General features: G+C 39.9%; 1 protein-coding gene across 1 annotated transcript; it reads right to left on the bottom strand.

Moving 5' to 3' along the window:
- Window positions 1-4,321: 4,321 nt before the first annotated feature.
- On the bottom strand, window positions 4,322-18,009 carry CLCA2 (chloride channel accessory 2). Its single transcript, XM_052666709.1, is given in 17 exon segments — window positions 4,322-4,831; window positions 5,125-5,361; window positions 5,912-6,079; window positions 7,127-7,397; window positions 8,198-8,422; window positions 9,208-9,314; window positions 9,527-9,704; window positions 10,691-10,918; window positions 11,553-11,780; window positions 12,051-12,219; window positions 13,082-13,190; window positions 13,489-13,639; window positions 15,989-16,126; window positions 16,291-16,457; window positions 16,460-16,546; window positions 16,549-16,639; window positions 17,872-18,009. Coding segments are annotated over 17 exon segments (3,117 nt in total). The 3' UTR covers window positions 4,322-4,406.
- Window positions 18,010-19,886: the final 1,877 nt, after the last annotated feature.

Below are 19,886 nucleotides of genomic sequence, written 5' to 3'. Positions count from 1 at the left end.
AAGCCATTCCTATATTGAAGGTGTTTGTATCGTGAGGGGCATCCTGGGATCAGACTCCGCAGTTTTAGCCTCCTCATCCCTTTCTCATGCCTGAGATGGGGATTTTTCCATTTAACAGGTGTTTCAGTTGAAGTGGTGTGAGAAAGTTTAATCATTGTCTCTGGCAAACAATCGAACTGAGAGGAAGATGGGAACTTCCAACAGTCTTCAAAAGAAAAGGCCTGTGAAACAGATGTTGTTGGCTCTGTGGAAATCAGGATGTCCGATTTATTGCAGCAGCCATTAACTGTAAAACGGGTACCAGTAGATAAGGTTAAGTGCTTAAAAGCAACAGTGAAGCAGCAGAAAGCCTGAAAGCAAAAGTGCTGGCTAGATCTAGAAGGCTCAGCATGGCCCAATGTCCCATTTGACCACCAGCAGAGCACCTTCTACCAGGATCAGCCATGCAGGTCTTTGCGTAATCAGCTTAATCATGTAAAGCTTCAATTTCCTGCTTGTGATGTGTGATGTCCCTGTCTAGAGCTATGCTTAATCAAGCTAGAATGTTTTTCATACCTTCAGGAAGAATACACTTGGCTGAATAAATTACCTTCTCAGCTTTCACTATTGGCCTGTGATCAGTTGCCCATTTTATTTAGTCCAGCAGAAAGCATATGGTATTAATTTGATCTTTCCCAAGGGAAGATATTTGTCTATTTTCCACTGGAAAACTTATTTTTCATCAGCTCAAGTGAGATAGAAATTGTAGCACTTTTCTTTAATGTCATACTAATGTATGTAAGAATAGAAATACTAATACTAATTAATGTAAGAATAGAAAGAATAATGTCCAACTAGAGGACAGAAGGGAAAAGAGCCAGCTCTTGGGACAGAATCATCACACATTAATACAAAGTCAAAAGGTGAAACTGCTGTTTAGCTGACACTTCTCCCTTTTAAGGTGAGATAACACAACAATTGTTCTTTCTTTCTCAGTCTTCTTTTTATAGTCTTTACTTTTTATGAGTGCCTTTTACATGTTTACTTACCTGCTGTCTTTATTACAACTTTCTTTCATCAAAACCCTGAATGCACCTATTGACTCAAATGCCCTGGCCATCCCATAAACACCTTTATCTGCAGTCATCCTACAGCCTCTCCCTCCACAGCCTCCACAGCCCTTAACTGTGGAATGCCAAGATCAAGTCTGCTTTGTGCACCCACAAAACATAGGTTTGAGATACTGGAAAACAGTCAAAATGTTCTTCCTGCTCCCAGTATGTCTTCCCATCTCTTCCTAACTTTCTAACTCCTTATTAGCCCTTCCAACTGGCTTCATTTGGGTAATATTTTTTATTTGAACACCAGGTTACTTCAGATCACTTCCTAAGCTTAACAATCTAGTTGAGCTTGTTTAGTTCCTGAAGAAAACTGTTCCTGTTATTTAGTTATAAACATTACAAACTCTTTCCGTAAGTCCAAACCAAGTAATAACATGGGATGATAGACAAGGGAACACATAATTGGACTTGACCTAGTAAGTGTAGTCATGCACCTTTTTATAGTCTTCATAGCAGTAATCACTGCACTCCAGTAACAGTCCGTAAAGGAAGGCAGAACTCTTCAAACACTTCTTCACTTGATCACTTCTTCAAGTTTTGCCAGATGCCACAAAAACCAAAAAAAGCTGACATGACAACAGTCATGCATCATCACCACTGATAGATATCTGTTAAGATATCTTGATAAGACACAATGCACTTTGTTACTGTTCTGTAATTCTTAGGACTCCCTTGGTGCCTTGAACCTGTCACTCCCTCTGCAGCTCTGTTCTGCTGTCATGTACAAAAGAATAAAACCGATATTCAAAACTAAAAAGCATTTCAGTTTCAGATTTTTCTTTCATCATGGAGCAAGCAGTTAACATTTGTGGTAATTTCTCCATTGTTAAAACCATATTGCTGTATAGTAATTGAAATCAGCCATTTTCTGGCTACGTGAAGCCTAAGAAGTATTTATTTCTGTCATTTTGGTGTGCTTATCTCATGCTTTCTGTTCCTGCTTGGGTGTTGTATTCGGTGGTGGTGGTTTTGTTTGTCATCTATTTGTTCCTGTTTACTCATTGGATTTTGATCATTATAAAAATTGTGCTTGTTTTATTCTTGTCTTTTACCTTGATCCAAGGGAAAAGTATGTTTCTTCCTTTTTTTTCAGTGATGATCTTCTCTCCTTTCCTGGTTCAATCAGCAAGAAGGTAAAATGATCTCAAAGGGCAAAACATGAAATCTCAGATCAATCTGTAATATTTGACTCTCTTTCAAGGGCAAGGTTTCACAAAGGAATGTGAACCAATATAATGCAGGGCCATTTTCCGTATCTTGTGCTGGAAACACGGAATAGGTTTCAGCTGACTCAGAAAAGTGATCAGGTTTACCCAGGTCACTTGGTGGCAGCTGAAGGAAGGCGGTGGCCGTGCAGCGGGACGGCCTGCAGAGCCAGACCTGTCCTCCCCGTGCAGCACCATCTTCTATCAGACCAGAGCCCACAGAAACACTGCCCTGTGTCACCCTCACTGCTTCTCTTCCTATTTTTTTATTCTATCTTACCTACTGCCTATCCTACATTCATTGGATAACACAGCCGTTTTGCTCCTTCACCTCCTACATTAGGAAAGGAACTATTTAAATCTCCAAAAACCTGTCCCTGGATTTAGACTCAACTATAAAAGGATTGGGAATGGACAGGAATGCTGTTTAGCTGTGGTGACTTCCTGCTTATACCCTTTGATCTTCGATCGACCCTATGATCCTGTCTCTTTCACAGAGAGATCTGCCCTAAGTTCTTCACTTTGGATAGATTTAACAAGGATCGCTCCCGTGCCAAAATTCCCTTCCTCATCTTTCTCTTTCCATGGGCTTCTGTGCTTTTCTCTTTCCAATGTATATTATCACCAAAGAGCTAAAGTACCAAACAGCAACCTCACTTCTATTTCTCAGCAGGGTATGCTGAGTTATTTCCAACTGCGGCTGCTACAAAACTGGCTCCTCTCTGGGTGCAGCAGCAGCAGTTGTCATCCCACAGAGGTGCAATGAGAAGGTGGTGGCAATGACATGTAAATGTCAAATTTTAGCAATGCAATGCAAGCTCTTTAAGTCTGCACCTGCTCTGAAATGCTCTTTACACTGCACCTATATTGTACTCTTTGAGGAAAAGATCCTCCCTGCATCAGAGAACCTAGCTGACTTTGTTGTATGTATCCAATTCATTTCAAAGAAACAATGCAAATCTAACACAACATATTCTAGAGTTTCTTCAGTTCTTTACTCTCTGAAGTAGTGGAGTACAAAGTGACTCAGTCCATCCATAAGATATTGCCCTGTCTTATCTTTAGACATGGCTTTGAGTCATAACCATTATATTCGCAATCTCATTACGAGAAAAAACAGTAAGCCCCCACAACACATGCACATGTATGTGCACGTACACAAATATTCACATACACACATATGTGCACATACACCAACGTTCACATACATTTACATATACACTGATGTAGACAAAAATAAAAGAATAACTTTAATGTCTGTATAGGAGCAGAAGAAGTTCCTTGAAGGACACAGTAAATTCAAAGCAACCCAATGTGTTGCTAATAATCACTTTTCAGCCTTCTAAACCCTTCTAAACGAGGGGAGCAGTAACAACAGGGAAGAAAAGTTCTAATGAGATTTTTGATAGCAGAGATCCATCTTTAGGGTAGAAAGCCATTCTCTGTGTTTGCTTGTTTAAGGATGCAGGTGATTAGTAGCAGAAACATACTGGAACCATTGCAGACTGTACAGTTTTTCTCTAGACATGACATGTCAGAGAGCTGAAAGCAAAGTGCCCCAACTGGTCTCCTTCCTTCTGCTCTGTCTTTTAGTAAACATTCTTTTGTCTTTAGCTGGGTCAGGACAAAGATTATTTCTGTCTTGTTGCAGAATTTTCTCCTCCACCCTACGATCACAATTTCCTCCTCCCTGGGAATTCCCCATGTAGAAGCTGAATGGCATATGCACTTACAGAAACATAAACACAACTCACACTGCTTAGTTTTGCTTGTCATCTGTTTTTTTAAAAAGGAACAGTATCTTCAGTATCTCTCTCAATTTAAACATTTCCACCACACAGTAAGAATAGGCCATGACACTGCACAGCATTAAGACTGTACACAGATATTGCATATTTGCAGTACAAGCTATCAGCCTATACCTGATTTACTGTCATTCAATCTTCCATGATAAAATTCATAGACAATATGCAGGTGTTAAGTCATTATGTCTTCATAATATCTGGAATCTGATTAATTGTTTACTCTGTTTATTGTAGGATATTTACTTTTACAAGTCTAAGCAGTAAAATGTTTTAAAGTACCCAGAGCTCTGACAAGCTTACACTTTATGTTGAAGCAGCTTAGCTGTATTTTCTGAAAGATTCTTTTTCTTCTTTTTGTTTACTAAACAAAGGCTTGTACTTACTGTTAGACACACTGCTGTTAATAATACAAAGAATAGTAACAATATTGTTGAAACACCAAACTTCAAATTAGAAGGGGTATATGCCATTGGAGGAATAAACATTACTGCTTGTGCAATATTAGATAGCTCAGAGATAAGAAAAACTTCATCCACAGCACGTATTGCAACATAGATTACAGTTATGTTCCCTGTTGTAAAAGCTTCTGGTTTAAACACAAATATTTCTGTGCAGCCAGCACGCTGAGGTGATAGAGTGGTAGTATTCACAAATGTAGTGTTATAGAAGCTGTCTCTTAATTCCAGAGGAGTCTCACTTGTTCTGATTTCATAACTTGAGGCTGAAAATACAAATGTTAAGATACTGTCATCTGTTTGTTAGCTATCATTCCAACCTCATATCTGTTTCAAAATACTCTCCTTTCAAAATACTTCTAAGATACTGCTTACCTAATACCATCCTCACAAGCCAGTTAAGCACTGGAATAATTAACACAGCATTTCACAGAGCATGAATAGAGCTCTGGAGCCACAGTAGCTTTTAATGAAATTTCCATTGACGTAAGTGAGACAAAACTCCACTACAAATATTTCAACTTGGGCAGGAGGCAGGCTAGCAAGCCAACGAACGTACCTTGGCCTTCGTCAAAATCATCTCCTGGTGCAGTCCATGATAGAATGACTTTATCATCTTCCATTCTGGCATCAAGGTCAATAATTTTACATGGTGGAAAAACATCAATATAAGGTGCTATTGGAACTGCAGATACTGTGAAAGAGTCTCCCACAGCTGTTCTAGAAAAACCTCCTCTTCTGACCTGAATATTATTTTTAATAGCTGGGGGTCTTGATGGGTTCATCTTGAGTTTACCTACAAGATTAAAAAATGCTTATTAATTTTAACTGTTTGAGTATTATTGTGTTCCACAAACTACCTGAACTTCACCTATATTGTTTTAAATACAAAAATACCATCCACTTCAGTTAAGACCATTTCAAGGGCATTGTCTATTTCTTTGTAGTTTCGAGAGTGCTACTAAGAAAGGTAATGAAATTGATGTAAGTGTTGCTTTTTATAATATAAACAGGAGAGTTTAATCTCCTAATATTTTAACCATTCTTTATTTAAGATGACTGAATAGAGTCATCTACAGACTAAACCTATGGATAGTTTCTTCAGAGAGAAAAACCAAATCCAATTTATCTATATTACATAGATACTGTCCCTTTATAGTTGTTTGAAGTCTGCTTTCAGTATTTTTCTGGGGTATGTAGACTATTTTCGTTAAACACTTCACAGGTAAATCTCTCTTAGCTGAGCTGTCATCATAATGCCTGCTCTTAGTATCTTCAAAGGGATGGACATCTTCAGGTCCTGGAATGAAGCTTTTTTTTTTTTTCTCTGCACTACTTCATCTTACCATTTTCTACATAACCTGGTATATACATGGCATGACTCCATGGCATTGCAGTCTGTGGCACAGTAGTCCTGTTAGCTTGGACGTGAACTTTTAGGCTGTATCTTCCATTCCCAGAGAAAGAAAACAAGTACTTGGAATAGATGCCATCATTCTTAATAATGTCAGAACCTAGTAGAAGAGTGATATAAATTGACTTCAAATAATAATGGATGTGAGTTTTTGTGCTTTCTAGATTCATACATAGAAAGTAGAGTTTAAGAATAGGTAAACTCTTCTCTGATAGGCAATCTGTGCAGCTCTTCTACCTTTGGTTGCATGTTAAATTGATCTGAAGTTAAGATGCATTCCTTGTATTGAACGTTAGCTGAAGAAAAAGCTAACTTAGGAAAATCACCTTATTTCACCAGTTGCCACAGGTGCCTTCAAGCTGCGTTCTGGGAGAGTGCCCAGGAATTCAGGGGAGACAGAGGACCTGCACTTCTGAAGTTCTCAATGTGCATTCCCAGAAAGTATTCTCATTTAGGGTCTTACCCCCAAGGTGATGCAAACTAGAGAGTATTCATTACTATAATCTTCTGATTGTTTTCAGTTGTGAAATTTAATGCAGAAACAACAAATCTAAGTTGTTCCAAAAGTTTATAACTACCTACTCTGTTCAAAAATCCTTTCCAGCAACATGATGGTCTGTGCAGTTAAGACTGTGTTACCTTGCAGTAAGTTTAACTAACCATAATAATTTATGCAAAGCAAATGTGTGAGTTACTAAACATTACTAAATTCTAACACCTTTGGGAGTTTCACACCTTTTCTTGACGACTATTAAGAGGCAATAGAGCATAGGGCCTGCAACTTCTGCCTGGAAATGTTTAAACTTCACCTTACTAACAGCTTTCTAATTTACTGAGATTTAAAGACCACATCTTCCAATGTGTTGAACATCATCAGTTCAATCAGCAGGAATGACAACTGATAACTAATGAACTTATTGGAACGTGTCTGTGCATTTAATTCATGCATGTAAATCCTGTTCTGAACAAAAGCTTGTCTAGAGATAAATTCAACAAGAACACACACTTGTGTGTGTTACCATAGAACATTAGAAACTCTGCCTCAGAGCATTATATCCTGATGTATTCAGTGAAAACAGTACTTAGAGGAGTAATTTAATTTAATTTTATAGGTACTTCTGAATTTATAGTCCTAGAGTCTTGTTACCTGCTCCATTGTCCAGAAGTTCCAAGGAAACCATATCTCCATTCTCTGAACTGAAAATGGCAGTTACATTTGCCCCAAGAATAGGGGAAAAGCCTTGACTAATCTGTACATAGACAACCATGGCACTGGGATAGTAAGTTGCATCTTTACTCATATAGGTTTTCACAGACACAGTGGGTAGAGTAGAATTTGCTGCTCGAGAAGTTACTGTCATTGTCAGAACTTGAGGAGCCAGGTAAACATTTATCAGTGTGTATGCCCAGTCTCCTGTCTGAAAAAAAAACAACCAAATGTTTTCAAATGAAATAGCAATCTTTTGGATAATTTAATTTGTCCTTATTCAAATTCTGCCAGCCTATTTAGACTAAGTAGAACCCTACAAGTATCTGCATTTTGTCAGTGGAAGCACTCATGATTACAAATCAGAGTAAAGAAGTGCTTTCCAATTATCCTTCAGGCTGGATGTGGCTCTGGGCAGCCTGGTCTAGTGGTTGGTAACCCTGCACATAGCAGGGGAGTTGAAACTCGATCATTGTGGTCCTTTTCAACCCAGGCCATTCTATGATTCTATCCTCTGACTCTTGGCAGCCGTTCCATGTGAGAACACAAACATCAATTTGAATTTACTTCCTTAGCTTCTGTGGAGTATTCAGGAGATTAAGAATAAAATTCTATGGAAAAAACGTTTTCAGAGCTTTTACGATGGAGAGAAGTTTCTATGCACAATACAGCAAATTTAAATGGACTTACTATGTTCAATGTTATCTGTTTCTTAGAACAGAAACGAGAGAAAATTCATTTACTGGCTGCTGATTAGTATTCAGAAATGTTCAGTTAAATTGTAAATCAAGTGTAAATTGTAATAAAGACAATACAGACAAAACCTTCAGGTAGCTCTCTTGAACACAGCAGATACTTCTGCTTGGGACACAGCAGCAGTCACATGGTGTAGATTTCTATCTCAAGCCACAAAATGATTTTAATTAACCTAACATTAATGAAATGGAAGAAATGAAATGGAGTCAGGATGTTCCTCCCATTGCTAAAAGACAAAAAGAGAATGAGTTGTACCTCTGCAGTTCCTGGAATCTGGAGGCGAGCTATGTGGAATACTGAATCTAATTCAAAGTCCTTGATGGTGTAGCTTCTTCCGATCGGGTCAATCAGGATGATTTCTGGTGGTTCAGCAGCTTGCCATGTGGCTACAAAGAAGGTTTCTCGTCCCACAGTGCTATCAATAGTCACTGTCCTCCTGAGTTGTCTGTACCCTGCAACACTTTCAACAGCACTTTCAATCTATCAGAAAGAACAAAATTATTCTATCAGTTCTGGAAATCACATATTCTTACAAAGGACTTGGTCTACCATTTTAGCTATCAGATCTGATAGACTGATAGCAGATCTGACTGATATCAGATCTGATAGAAAAGTTATGAAGATGTACACTAATATTAGCCTCTGATAACTGGGGACTTTATTCTCCCCTTCAATTATATAATAGCACAATTTAGGCGCAGCTCCGTAGAATCATAGGAGTGACAGAAAAATTAGGCCTTCTACTAATGTTATATTTTTACTGGATGGAATTCCAGAAATGCAGAGGTATGTAGGATATTACCACTTTCCCAGCTGAAAATTATGATATTAAAGAGCAAGATCCTGAATAAGTCTGATTTATGGATTTGAAGTTCCATCTATATGCTCCTTCATGAGGAAAAGCAATAAAAAACATTCCTGATGCAGACAGGACTTCATCCTCATCATGTTCTTGGATGATCAAATTTCCAGATGACATTCTGTGCCCTGCTTGAAGTGGTAATTATCTCTGCAAACTGCAGAGAAAAAGCTGGATAATAGAAATCAAGGAAACTTTTACAGTTTTCCAGGTAACACAAAAGAAGTTAGAGTAAACACAACTGTATTTTCTCATCGCTTTGCTCAACCTGCAAGCAGATGATTATACATCAGGCTGGTGAAGTTGTCACAGGGAAAGAGGGAGCAGGACACCTAGATACATGTGATACATTTTGATCTTATCTAAAAAAACAATAAGAATAATCAACTGTACCTATAAAACAAACCTGAACAGATTGATGGAATGTGTCTCCACTTCTGGACGTAATTCCAGAGAAAACATCCAGTAAGTCACTGAAGTCCAGCCTTTCTGGGACAAAAAACTTAAATCCTCCTGAAACAGCATGATTTATTACAGACTTAGGTATTACATAAGACATAAGAGCTACTTCTGATTCACAGAATGTACCAAATGTTACCGCAGAACTGCAGTGATGCCAGGGAGGGAGGACAGCCATCTCACTTCCCTGTGGACAAACACCACCTTCTTCATCGGAGTTTTCTCAGCATCTTCGGATTGGAGTCATGGTTTATTCCTGTACTTACCTGTCTCTTTGGAGAAGTGTTCGATTTCCTTAGCAGCTGAGGACCCAACAGTAATGGTATGGATGACTGATCCACCATTAATCACTTCGGAAAAACACCTGCCTGTACTATTGTCCTGTCCACCTGTCACCAGTATAATTTCAGATCCATACAGATGTCCTTCTTTCTTCCTAATGACCTGGTGGTAGAAGAACAAACTTTAGCAGAAGCAATAAATATCACATAATCTACATTGTAATTAATTTTGACACTGTATTTCAAGACACTCTATCATAATGAGTACCCTCTAAGTTTTATATAGCAGTAAGGCATAGAAATAACAGGGATCAAAATGAGAATGTGACACATGGGTACTTGACAATGAGATGTGCAGTGAAAAACTCCAGTAATTTCCTTTCTCTCAGGTATATTTATGCAGATATTAATCCTCCCAGCAGAAGGCTGAGACCAAAGGCTTCAGCATGCAGGAGTCAATTAAAATCAGACATGAAAAAATATAACTGCTCCCAGATTTCCCAGACAAAATTCAGGGTGGTGGTGACCCACCCTGGTGGCGGGATGAGTACATTTCACATAATTCATTTGCTGAGCTGTTGTAGTACTCAGCAGGCTGAGGTAAACTGAGGCAGGGAAAAGTTGCCCTTAATATACAGTTCTTAAAGATGCAATAATAAAACCATGTTAATGAATTCATATTGCATATCAAGGCCAAAAAGGAATGGGATTTTAGACAAATCTAAGTTGAATTTAGCTATCAAAATCCCACTTAATCAAAGACAGCAGAAATGCTGTGTATGTCAGCTTCAGTTTTAGAAATAATTTACAAAGCAAAATGGAAAAATAGTAAAGATAAAACTTACATAACTCATAACATTTGTAACTACTAAAATTGTGAAGTTAATATATATTATGATGGTTTATAACACAGATATCATTAAACGTATTGCAACAATCACATAAATTCTTATAAAAAGAGTTTGGCTGTTGTATTTTTAATTATTACAAGGTGATAAATAGCAGGTTCACAGGAAAACTAGGAGAGTTCTTCTCAGAAACCATGCAGTAATCAGTAGAAGGCATTTGATGTAGCCTAGACACAAATATCCTCACTACTGAAAAAACAAACCATCTGCACAAGAGGTGCAAACAAAAATGGTGCTTCACCTCACATGCCAGCCTCAGGCCTGCGCAAACATTTGCCCTCTTCCCCCCTGGAGCTGTAGGGAGATATGAAGCAAGCTGTTTCCGTGCTTCGTCGCTGACTATCTGGTGCACGTGAGTTTTGATCTCTCCTTTGTCACTGAATGTGACAATACCAACATAAGTGTTTTCTTCCACAATTTGCAGTAAATACAGTTCTGCTGCTTGATGCAATCTAATGATCCAGTTACCCTATGCATAGAAGGAGTGAAAAGTGAAGAATTTCGTTAAGCATGTGAAATAACGATGAATGCTGCAAATTACAAGCTGATAGATAAAAATTGTTGGCAGAAAATATCACAGAGGGAAGGAACATAAAATACTCACTTCTGCAAGTTCCAATGTTAGTTTAGAATACAAAACCCTGCAATGCTATTCAGTTTGTTTCACTGAAGATCAGCCTTAAAGTTAGCCAATATTTAGCCCACCCACTGTTGAACACTGTTCCTCAGTGAAGAAAGCCTTCAGACCCATCTCTTCTGGAATTTTTTTGTTCCTCACAGCTTCCCCCGTACCCTTCTGGCTCATCGTCAATCTTTCTCACACTTCATGCTACCCAGCACACAAAGTCCTTTATTCCACTCAAAGCCTTGCCACTGATAGCCACCTGGCCAGTATTCTGCATTGCTGTCCTGGCCTCATTCATGGCTTCTCTGCCTCAAAGATTTAAGAAAATCCCAAACACTCTCACTGTCAAGTGGATTCCTTACATCTCTAATCGTGTTTCTCTGTCTCTGCATGGAGACTATTTCTAGATGAATAAAGTTCTGAAAACATAAGAAAAAAAAATACAATATACAATGAAATATTCTGATGAAGAATTTACCCCAGCTATAGTCTTGGAAACATCAAGAACTAAACAGATGACTCTGTCTCTCTTCTGAAGCAGTGAGAAAGAGGGAGGACTAATAAGGCTGCTGCTGGTCAATGGAAGATCATTTTCAAAATCTGTAGAGTTTTTAATTACTTCCCATGTGCTTCTGTAGTCACACATTCGATTCTGCAAATTGGGTGCTTCTCTGTTATGATTATGCTCATTACAGAATTCTGCCACCTAAAATGTTCAAAACAGGTAGATAGAAATCAGAAGTAAGCAATAACAGAGTAATAAATAAATTTAAGATGGAAAACCATAATGGGTGATTTTTGTATACACACATTTGAGACATCACCTCACAATTAACTTCGTACCGCATTCATAGTAATACATTACAGTTGATTTGCTTACATGAAAGTTGAACCAAATGTAGCATAGGAGGATATATCAGATTTTGTAACGGTATGTTTCATTGAAAGAAATTTGTTCTCACATGTTTGTACTCACAGATGATAAACTCTGCATATACATTATTGAAGATACTGCAGTCTGATTCCTCTCAGGAATAAATGCACATCCTTCCTTAAAAAGTCCTGTTAGCTTATTAATGACACAACTACCATCAGTGCAGGAGTTTTTTTCACAGACATAGATTCCAGTAAGATCAGAGGAACATCTAAGGATAAAAAAGAATACATTTCCCCTTAAAAACCTACCCAAATATAGTGCTGACATTAATGATGCTTGCAGTGTACTCTGCAGCCCACCTGCATAAAAGTTGACATTGCAAAAAGATATGAATATCCATTGCAAAGTGACAAAAAGAAGAATCATTAACTTTTTCCTTCTTCAACACTTCAGCCTCTTGACTAAGTAGAAATAATACAAAGTATACAACTGCAAAAGCAATCTTATTCATCCAGAAGTCACATCTTCCAAATACTTCCATACCCTGAAAAACTGCTGTAAATGACCTCCTGGTGTACCATAGGCTTGGTGAGTTCCAGGTTAAATGTGCTGTAATAAAATTTCTTTTCTCAAGGTCCATTTGGTTGTTTAGACAGTGAGGAAAAGCAGGTCATGAGTCAGGCACCACTGCAATGGTGAATGCAGAGGTGAAGATGTGCAGATTTAGCGAAGATGAAAAAACAGATTGAAGAAGAGAAACTCAGCAGAAAAACCCCAGATTTGCAGCATGCTCAGAGAAAGGAGAAATGCTTAAGCAGATCACGAGAGGGAAGATTTCTGAACAAGCACCATTTCCTCTCCAGCAGTAGAGTCCAGAAGTGATGAAGTCTCCAGTGTGAGACCAGAAAAATGTAACACTCATCACCTCTGCCAAGACATCAACCACAGAAAAGTGTAAAAGTGAATGCAAAGAAAATAGTAATTTACTCATAAAGAAAGAAGAATATTTAATGATGGATAAAATAAGGGCTAAAAGAAACTGGGATAGCTCAAGAGCTTACAGAAAAATACCAGGCAGCTTTCTAAAACACACCAGAAAGAGTTTGTAGAAGGGGCAAATGCTGAATTACCTTGTAACTTTAACCTGATTCTGTCCAGTGACATAGAATGGTCTGTCATTGTCATACTCATCAAAGACCCCCCAACGAAGGTGGGCCCACTCATGTACAAAGGTTCTGCCTGCAGAGAGGACAGAAGGGCAAACACAGAGTGACCAGAGTTGGCTGTTACATTACTGCCTGAACAGTTGATCGGTGATATTACACTGGGGACTTTAATCACACCATCATACCACAAGCGGTTTTAGTATCAAGCAATTCACTTCTGTGCCTAAGTTTGACTAACTTTAAATAACATCATTTGGAAATCTTAGCTTTCATGTTAACTAATTGGTTTATTTTATCATCAGCTTTCAATATTCCATCTTTTGTTTCACAGTAAAGGCAAACTGGAGAAGTAAACAATTTAGGGAATTTACCCCGTGAGCCATAGATGTCTGTCACATAATCGTTTGCTAAGAAGTTAGGTGTGAAATGGATGTATTTTCCCATTTTTCCACAAGCTTCATGTTGCAAGGTGTATGGATCATCGCCATGCTTCCAATAAGGAGCTGCCACTATGACATCTGCCTAAAATCATTTCAAAAGTGCAAAAAATTACAAATAGGAACTTGATTAAAGGAAGAAATGCTTTGTTGTTTATTTAAGCAGTCCAATGCAGTACCACCCAGCTCCAACTGAGCTCCTAACTTCTGCCGCAGCAAGATGAATAGAAGATTATGGATAGATTTCCCAGCAGCATAATGAAAACCTGAAGTGACATACTAGTGTACTAATTCCTTTATTAAAGCTCTTTACATATTAGATTCATTTCTTATAAAAAATAATTAGAATCTGTCACTACGGTAATAAAACGGAGAGCCATGAGAAAGGACAGCTTCTATTCTTGTAGATAGCCGCATTTTTCCTTTTTTTCCCATACTTCAAATCCAAGGAACTTTACTCTCATGTTAGGTTTCACTACATATTGAGAACGTTATTTGAAGAATTAGTCAGAAGCATCACTGTCAACATTTTTCTGCAGGTTTTTGGTTTTGTTGTTTTTTTTTCCCAGACTTAGAAAGAAAAATTCTTTCTGGGTGGGATTGCAGAGCTGGCTGCAAGTACTAATAGTTGGGATGAACTTCAGACAGGAGGAAGGTTTAATACAATAGGCTGAAACAGAATTCCAACTATAGAGAATATAAAGAAAAGCAGGCATTCAAAGGAGGGAGGAAGAAGAAGGTGTAAATTGGTATCTGCAAATCAGAGGGTTTGGTAGTAAGCATCTGTCCATACAAGACAGACTGGAAAACAAACACTGGGCATGTCCCTCTTATCTTTACTCTGCCTCTGAGAAACGTTACCGATGAAAGAAGGTGACAAGCAGGAACACAACTAAAACACATGTTAATATTATAATATTATATATTTATTATATATTATACGAGGGCTGCTTGGAAAGTAATGCCTCCTGTTTTATTATGTCAGCCCACAATGTCAGAGGTGGATGTTGGTGGGATGGCAGCAGAGGCTGAGTCCTCCCATCAGTACCTCATTTTGTTGCTGTGTGACAAATGACAGCAGAGGGGCAGTTCTGACAGAATATTGTCTGATATGGAAGTGTGGATGAAGGAAAGGTGTCTTATTGAATTCCTCCACGCAGAAAAAAATTGAATCCACTGACATACATTGACACTTGGTGAATGTTTATGGAGACCAAACAGTAAGTGTGAGCACACTGAAGTGGTGAGTGGTACATTTCAGCAGTGGCAACAGTGACAGTGATCACTTCTACTGGTGTAGATTTTTATGAGCATGGCATACAAACTTTTGTTCATCACTAGTGAAAATGTACAGCTAACGGTGGTGACAGTGTTGAAAAATTGTGTTTTGTAGCTGAGAATTTGTTCTGTCAAACAGCGTTGTTGTGCTTTTAGTAGCTGTTGTAGTTTCCACAGAAATACATAGGAGCCATTGCTTTTGAAGCAACCTACGTATATTTATTTTTTATATATATACATATATTATTTTATTGCATATGTAATATGTTATGTACTATATTACCTACTGAGAGAATATATTGGAATGTCTGCTGCAAATATCTCATACTTGTGAAGCTGGTCACTGAGTACCAGCAGTCATGCAAGTAGCTAAAATGCAGATTCATGTGTGTCCCACTTCCTGGATTGCAGCTACACAAAGTTTTGAATAAAAGGAGTCTATGCTTCTTTTTTTATTTCCGTATCAACAAGGTGACTTTCTGTTCTGGATTTCCTTGGCTTTCTTGCCAGTCCTCTCCTAATGAACCTGAAACTCCACCTAGACAAGTATTACTGCTGTCTTCAGCACAAATGTCAGCCACGGTGCAATTAGACAACTATGACCTAATTTACTAGATGATCTTTAAGACCTCTTCCAACCCAAGCCATTCTGTAATGTGTTTGAAAGATGATGGGTTAAGAATATAAAAGGTGAAAAAGGCAACCAGTCATCACCAGAACTCACAAGCAAACATTCCCAACTTGTCGTAAATGTGGAAATGAGTAGAGAAATGAAATAAGGATGATCAGATCAAAGATATTCAAATCAGGCTTCTAAAATGATTCAAAAGCCTGTAAAGCAATCAGTTTACGGACTCTGATGGTTCTAACATGGAGCTTCTTGCAGTCCAGCACTTTCTTGTTTCTCATTTAAAACCAACAGGCTGCTACAGCTACTGTTACTGTAGGCTGTAACTACTATTTTGTTAATGATGCTCATTATTTATGTACTTACTAGTGGTGGCTCACAGATCATTTTGTCTGATCTTGAGAGCATTCTCATGTGAATGGTGTTCATATCACTGTTTAAAAGTTATCGTACATTTGGGCATACAGATAAATGTTCAAAGTAACTTTTAGTTGCACCCCATTTCCTGCAGCTGGTGTTGAGTCTTACCTTTTCATAGGTCTCGTGTTTTGGTTTCTCATAACCTTTCTCTTTCCACGTCGGAGGTATCAGAATCTTTACGCTTCTGAAATAGACTCTGCCTTTTGTAGCATTGAACAGATAAGAGGAAGCCTCCGTGATCATCTCCTGGCAAACACGCAATGAAAAGGCGGGGTTAGCAGTGTGTTCATTCCGCTATCGATCTCGACTACGGCATCTGTTGCGCAGCTTAGCGGCGGCTTGAAGGACTCGTCGGGCCCGGTTCCCCCTCCGGGGCTGCCCCTTCCTGGGCCAGCCGCTTTACGCCTTACCTGGAGGCGTGCGATGAGCCGGCTGTCCTCCGGCACGCGGGGATGCACGGCGGCGAGCAGCCCATCGTAACCGCCGTCCCGCAGCACCGCCGCCCCCTCCCCTGCTGCCGCCAGCGCCAGGGCCAGCAGCGCAGCCCCCGCCGCCGCTCCGCCGCTCATGCCGCCCGCCTTCCCCGGCACAAGAGCTGCGGGCGTAGGAGGACGAGGCGGGCGTCTGCCGTACTCCCTCCTCCCCTGCCTGCCCTGCAACCCCCCCGGGCGGGTGTCGGTGCCCGGCGCCTTCCCGGCGTTCTGTCCGACGCGGGTCTGGCACTGAAATCGGAGAGCCAAAGCCCGCCAGCAGCCCACACTGAGAATCCGCGGGCTTTTAGGGCTTAAGCAGAAGTTTATTCTTTGCATGAACAGCTTGGGGATGGCATCCCTACTGTTACAGCCCTACAGTTACACCAGGAGAGTGGCTTGACGTTGGTGACGTAACATCCACCAAAGCTCCCACTCATTTTGATGGGCCACAATGCTTCTTCCAGACATCTCCCATTTGTCAGCAGGCACCATTTGTATCCAGCCCCACTGCCCAATCCGCACATGTATGGAGGGGTCTCTGCCTCTGCCTGATGTAAGGCAGAACTTCTAGGGCTGCAGGATTTCCAGGGCTACTTGTGGCCACATTGATAAAAGAGAGAATTTAGCTAGGAGCCCACCCTTCTGCTCCCCTCATGAGAAAGCTGTGGGCTGCCATGAGGCCACACCTCAACCTCCTCTCTTATGGGCTGAACAAACCAAGGCACTTCAGCCACTCCTCACACACCTTAGCCACATGCTCTTCCTTTGCCCTCATTTGGATTCTGACATCTTTATGTCCTTTTTGTGGCACACAGACCTGCACACAGTGCTGGAGGTGAGGCTGTATCGTGCAAGGCAGAAGGAGACAATCCCTCCCCTTGCTTGCTGGCAGTGCTGGGCGTGTGCACTCCAGGGTACGGTTGGCCCTTTTGGCTGCCAGCACACACTGTTGCTCAGATTCAACCTGATGTCAGCCAGAACCCCCAGATCCCTTTCTGCAGGGACTGCTCTCCAGCCTGATGCACTGCGCAGGGAGAATGTCAAAATTGAGAAGTGAATGCACGTATATTCATGGATTGATTAGTAAAGAGAAATGAAAGCTACTATTGCTTCCTTAGAAGGTCTAGAAAGTCTCGTGTAAACAGCTGAAATGTCTGACTGAACTGGAAGTGACTCACATGGAAATGAGCTGTGGCTCATTTACAGTAACAAAGAGGACTAGAAAATCTGGCCCAGGCAGGTCAGTGCATGCAGTAAAGGCAGTCCTGCGATGCTGCAGTGCTATATCCTGCATCTAAGGTGAGATGTTCCCAAACGAATCTCAGTCGAAGCCAAACAAGCTTAGCACTGAAACAGTGGTCTGCAAATGGAGAACACCCAGACCTGCCTCCATGTACAATGTTGTTCAGGGGAAAGCGCTGCCTTTTTACTGCCCTTATTCTATGCATTCAGGTACAGAAGCAGTGTCTGCTTTTTCTGTGAAGTCCTCCACACAGAGATCCTTAGGTGGGAGCTTACAGCATCAGAACTCTTTTGGCTCAGTGCTGATGACCCCAACCGCTGCTGAGGAAAGGGCTCCCCTGTCAGGTCAGGCTGAGAGCTGGAGCTGTTCAGCCTGGAGAAGATACGACTCCAGGGAGACCCGAGAGTGGCCATTATGTGTCTAAAGGGGGACTGTAAGAAAGAAGACTATCAGAGTCTGTTGTGACAAAACAAGGAGAAATGATTTCTAACTAAAAGAGGGGAGATTTAGACTGGACATAAGGAAGAAGCTTTTTGCAATAAGGGTGGCGATGCTCTGACACAGGTTGCCCAGATGTAGTGGGTGCTCCTTCCTGGAAACACTCAAGGTTAGGCTGGAGGAGGCTCTGAGCTCCTCATCAAGCTATGGGTGCTCCTGTTCATTGCAGGGGAGTTGGACTAGCTGACCTTTTAGGGAAAATTCCAACTCAAATAATCCTATGATTGTATAACTTTGGGGCAGACCTGCCTGAGGAGCTGGCATGCCGCAGAAGAAACCACTAGGTCTATTTTGTGGGAAGATATGTTATCAACTCTCCTGGGCATATACTACTGTGTAAGGCAGTAAGTGTCTGAGATTGGCTAAGAGAAAGGAAGATTAAGTCCTTCCTTTCCCAGAAAAGATAGCATTTCACATTATGGCACATAGAGGTGTGGGGAAGGAACAATTTTACAGACAGGGCAGTAGCAAATCAAAAGAGAAAAAAAAAAAAAAAAGAACACAACTGCTGATGGTTCAGTGGAAGGATTACACAGGAGAACTGTTCTGTTTCATATTTCGAAGAGTATTAATGAAGCCTTCAGTTAGAATCTGAGAGCACATGACTAAGCAAATTAATTGACGAGAAAGTTATTTTAGTACCACTTTTTATATGTTTATTGGTCTGTGAGCTGTAGCTTTAGACTTGGGAACTGTTACAGTCCTGTTTACTGATATGAGCACAGAACCTTGGGTTTCAGGACTTCTCCATGCATTTTGTAATGTATCTTTGCAAATAACAAGTTGGCCATGGGCAGGAGTGTAAAAATCAATCCAGGAGGAAGAATGAGGAACTGAAATCACATTTCTTTCTTAATGTAACCCCTTGACCTCCTAGATAAACCTTGTTTTTTGTTTTGTTTTGTTTTGTTTTGTTTTTTGTCTCTTCCTTGTCCTCTCTTCACATTGAATTCTTAGCAGGTAGCTGAATTTATCTTTAAAGCTTGCTAGCTCTTCCTCTGCAAAATGAAAAAATGTAGCAGCTGCCTTCAAGAGCACCAGCACAGCACTGCAAGCATATTATATGCAGTTATAAAGAGGCCAATTCCATGATAAACTGAGTCTTTTTGTAGTAAGTAGCTATTGCCAAAATTAAACAAAGAACAAAGAATGGCTTTGGATTCTCAAGTTTCTGACACAGAAATGAGAAGTTCCATTATACCTTTAAATCAGATAAAGTCATGAGCTGGGACAAACACTCAGCAGTTTCTGCAGTAGTTGAAGAAGTCACTCTCCAGCACCTCTTTTATTAAGTCTTTTGGTTATGTGGTAGTTGAATTGTTCGTTATATTTCCTTTAATTATTTCCCACTTGGGTCATTATACAACAAGGCCATCTTAAAACAGTTTTGTATTTCTCTCTTTGTTCACAAGGTACAGAGTGCAGTGCTGACTATCATGCTAATTAACCCTTACCATCGTTGTTTTGTTTTTTTTTTTTATTATTACATAAGCAATCAGCTTGTTTCTACATAAATGCAATCATGTATTGCTTTTAAAATAAATCTACCTTATAGCAACTTCTGAGAAGTTAAAATTCCAAAATCTGTTCCAGCAGAATATGAGACACCAAGAGCATAGCTAACAAATGCAAAGTTCATTGGCAAATTTTGCCAATGCAAAGTTCTGATGGAGATCATTGATTCACTGCTAAAACTCTTGTTCCTATAAAGAACAAAGCATCAGGCTTCTCCACATGCAAAGACAAAATCTTCCCAGCAATACAGGTATAAACATGCCATTAATCCATAATG

This window comes from Tympanuchus pallidicinctus, unplaced genomic scaffold (genome assembly GCF_026119805.1).
Source record: "Tympanuchus pallidicinctus isolate F22 unplaced genomic scaffold, pur_lepc_1.0 scaffold7, whole genome shotgun sequence".
Lineage (NCBI taxonomy): Eukaryota > Metazoa > Chordata > Aves > Galliformes > Phasianidae > Tympanuchus > Tympanuchus pallidicinctus.
This window is presented reverse-complemented; position numbering and strand designations above follow the sequence as displayed.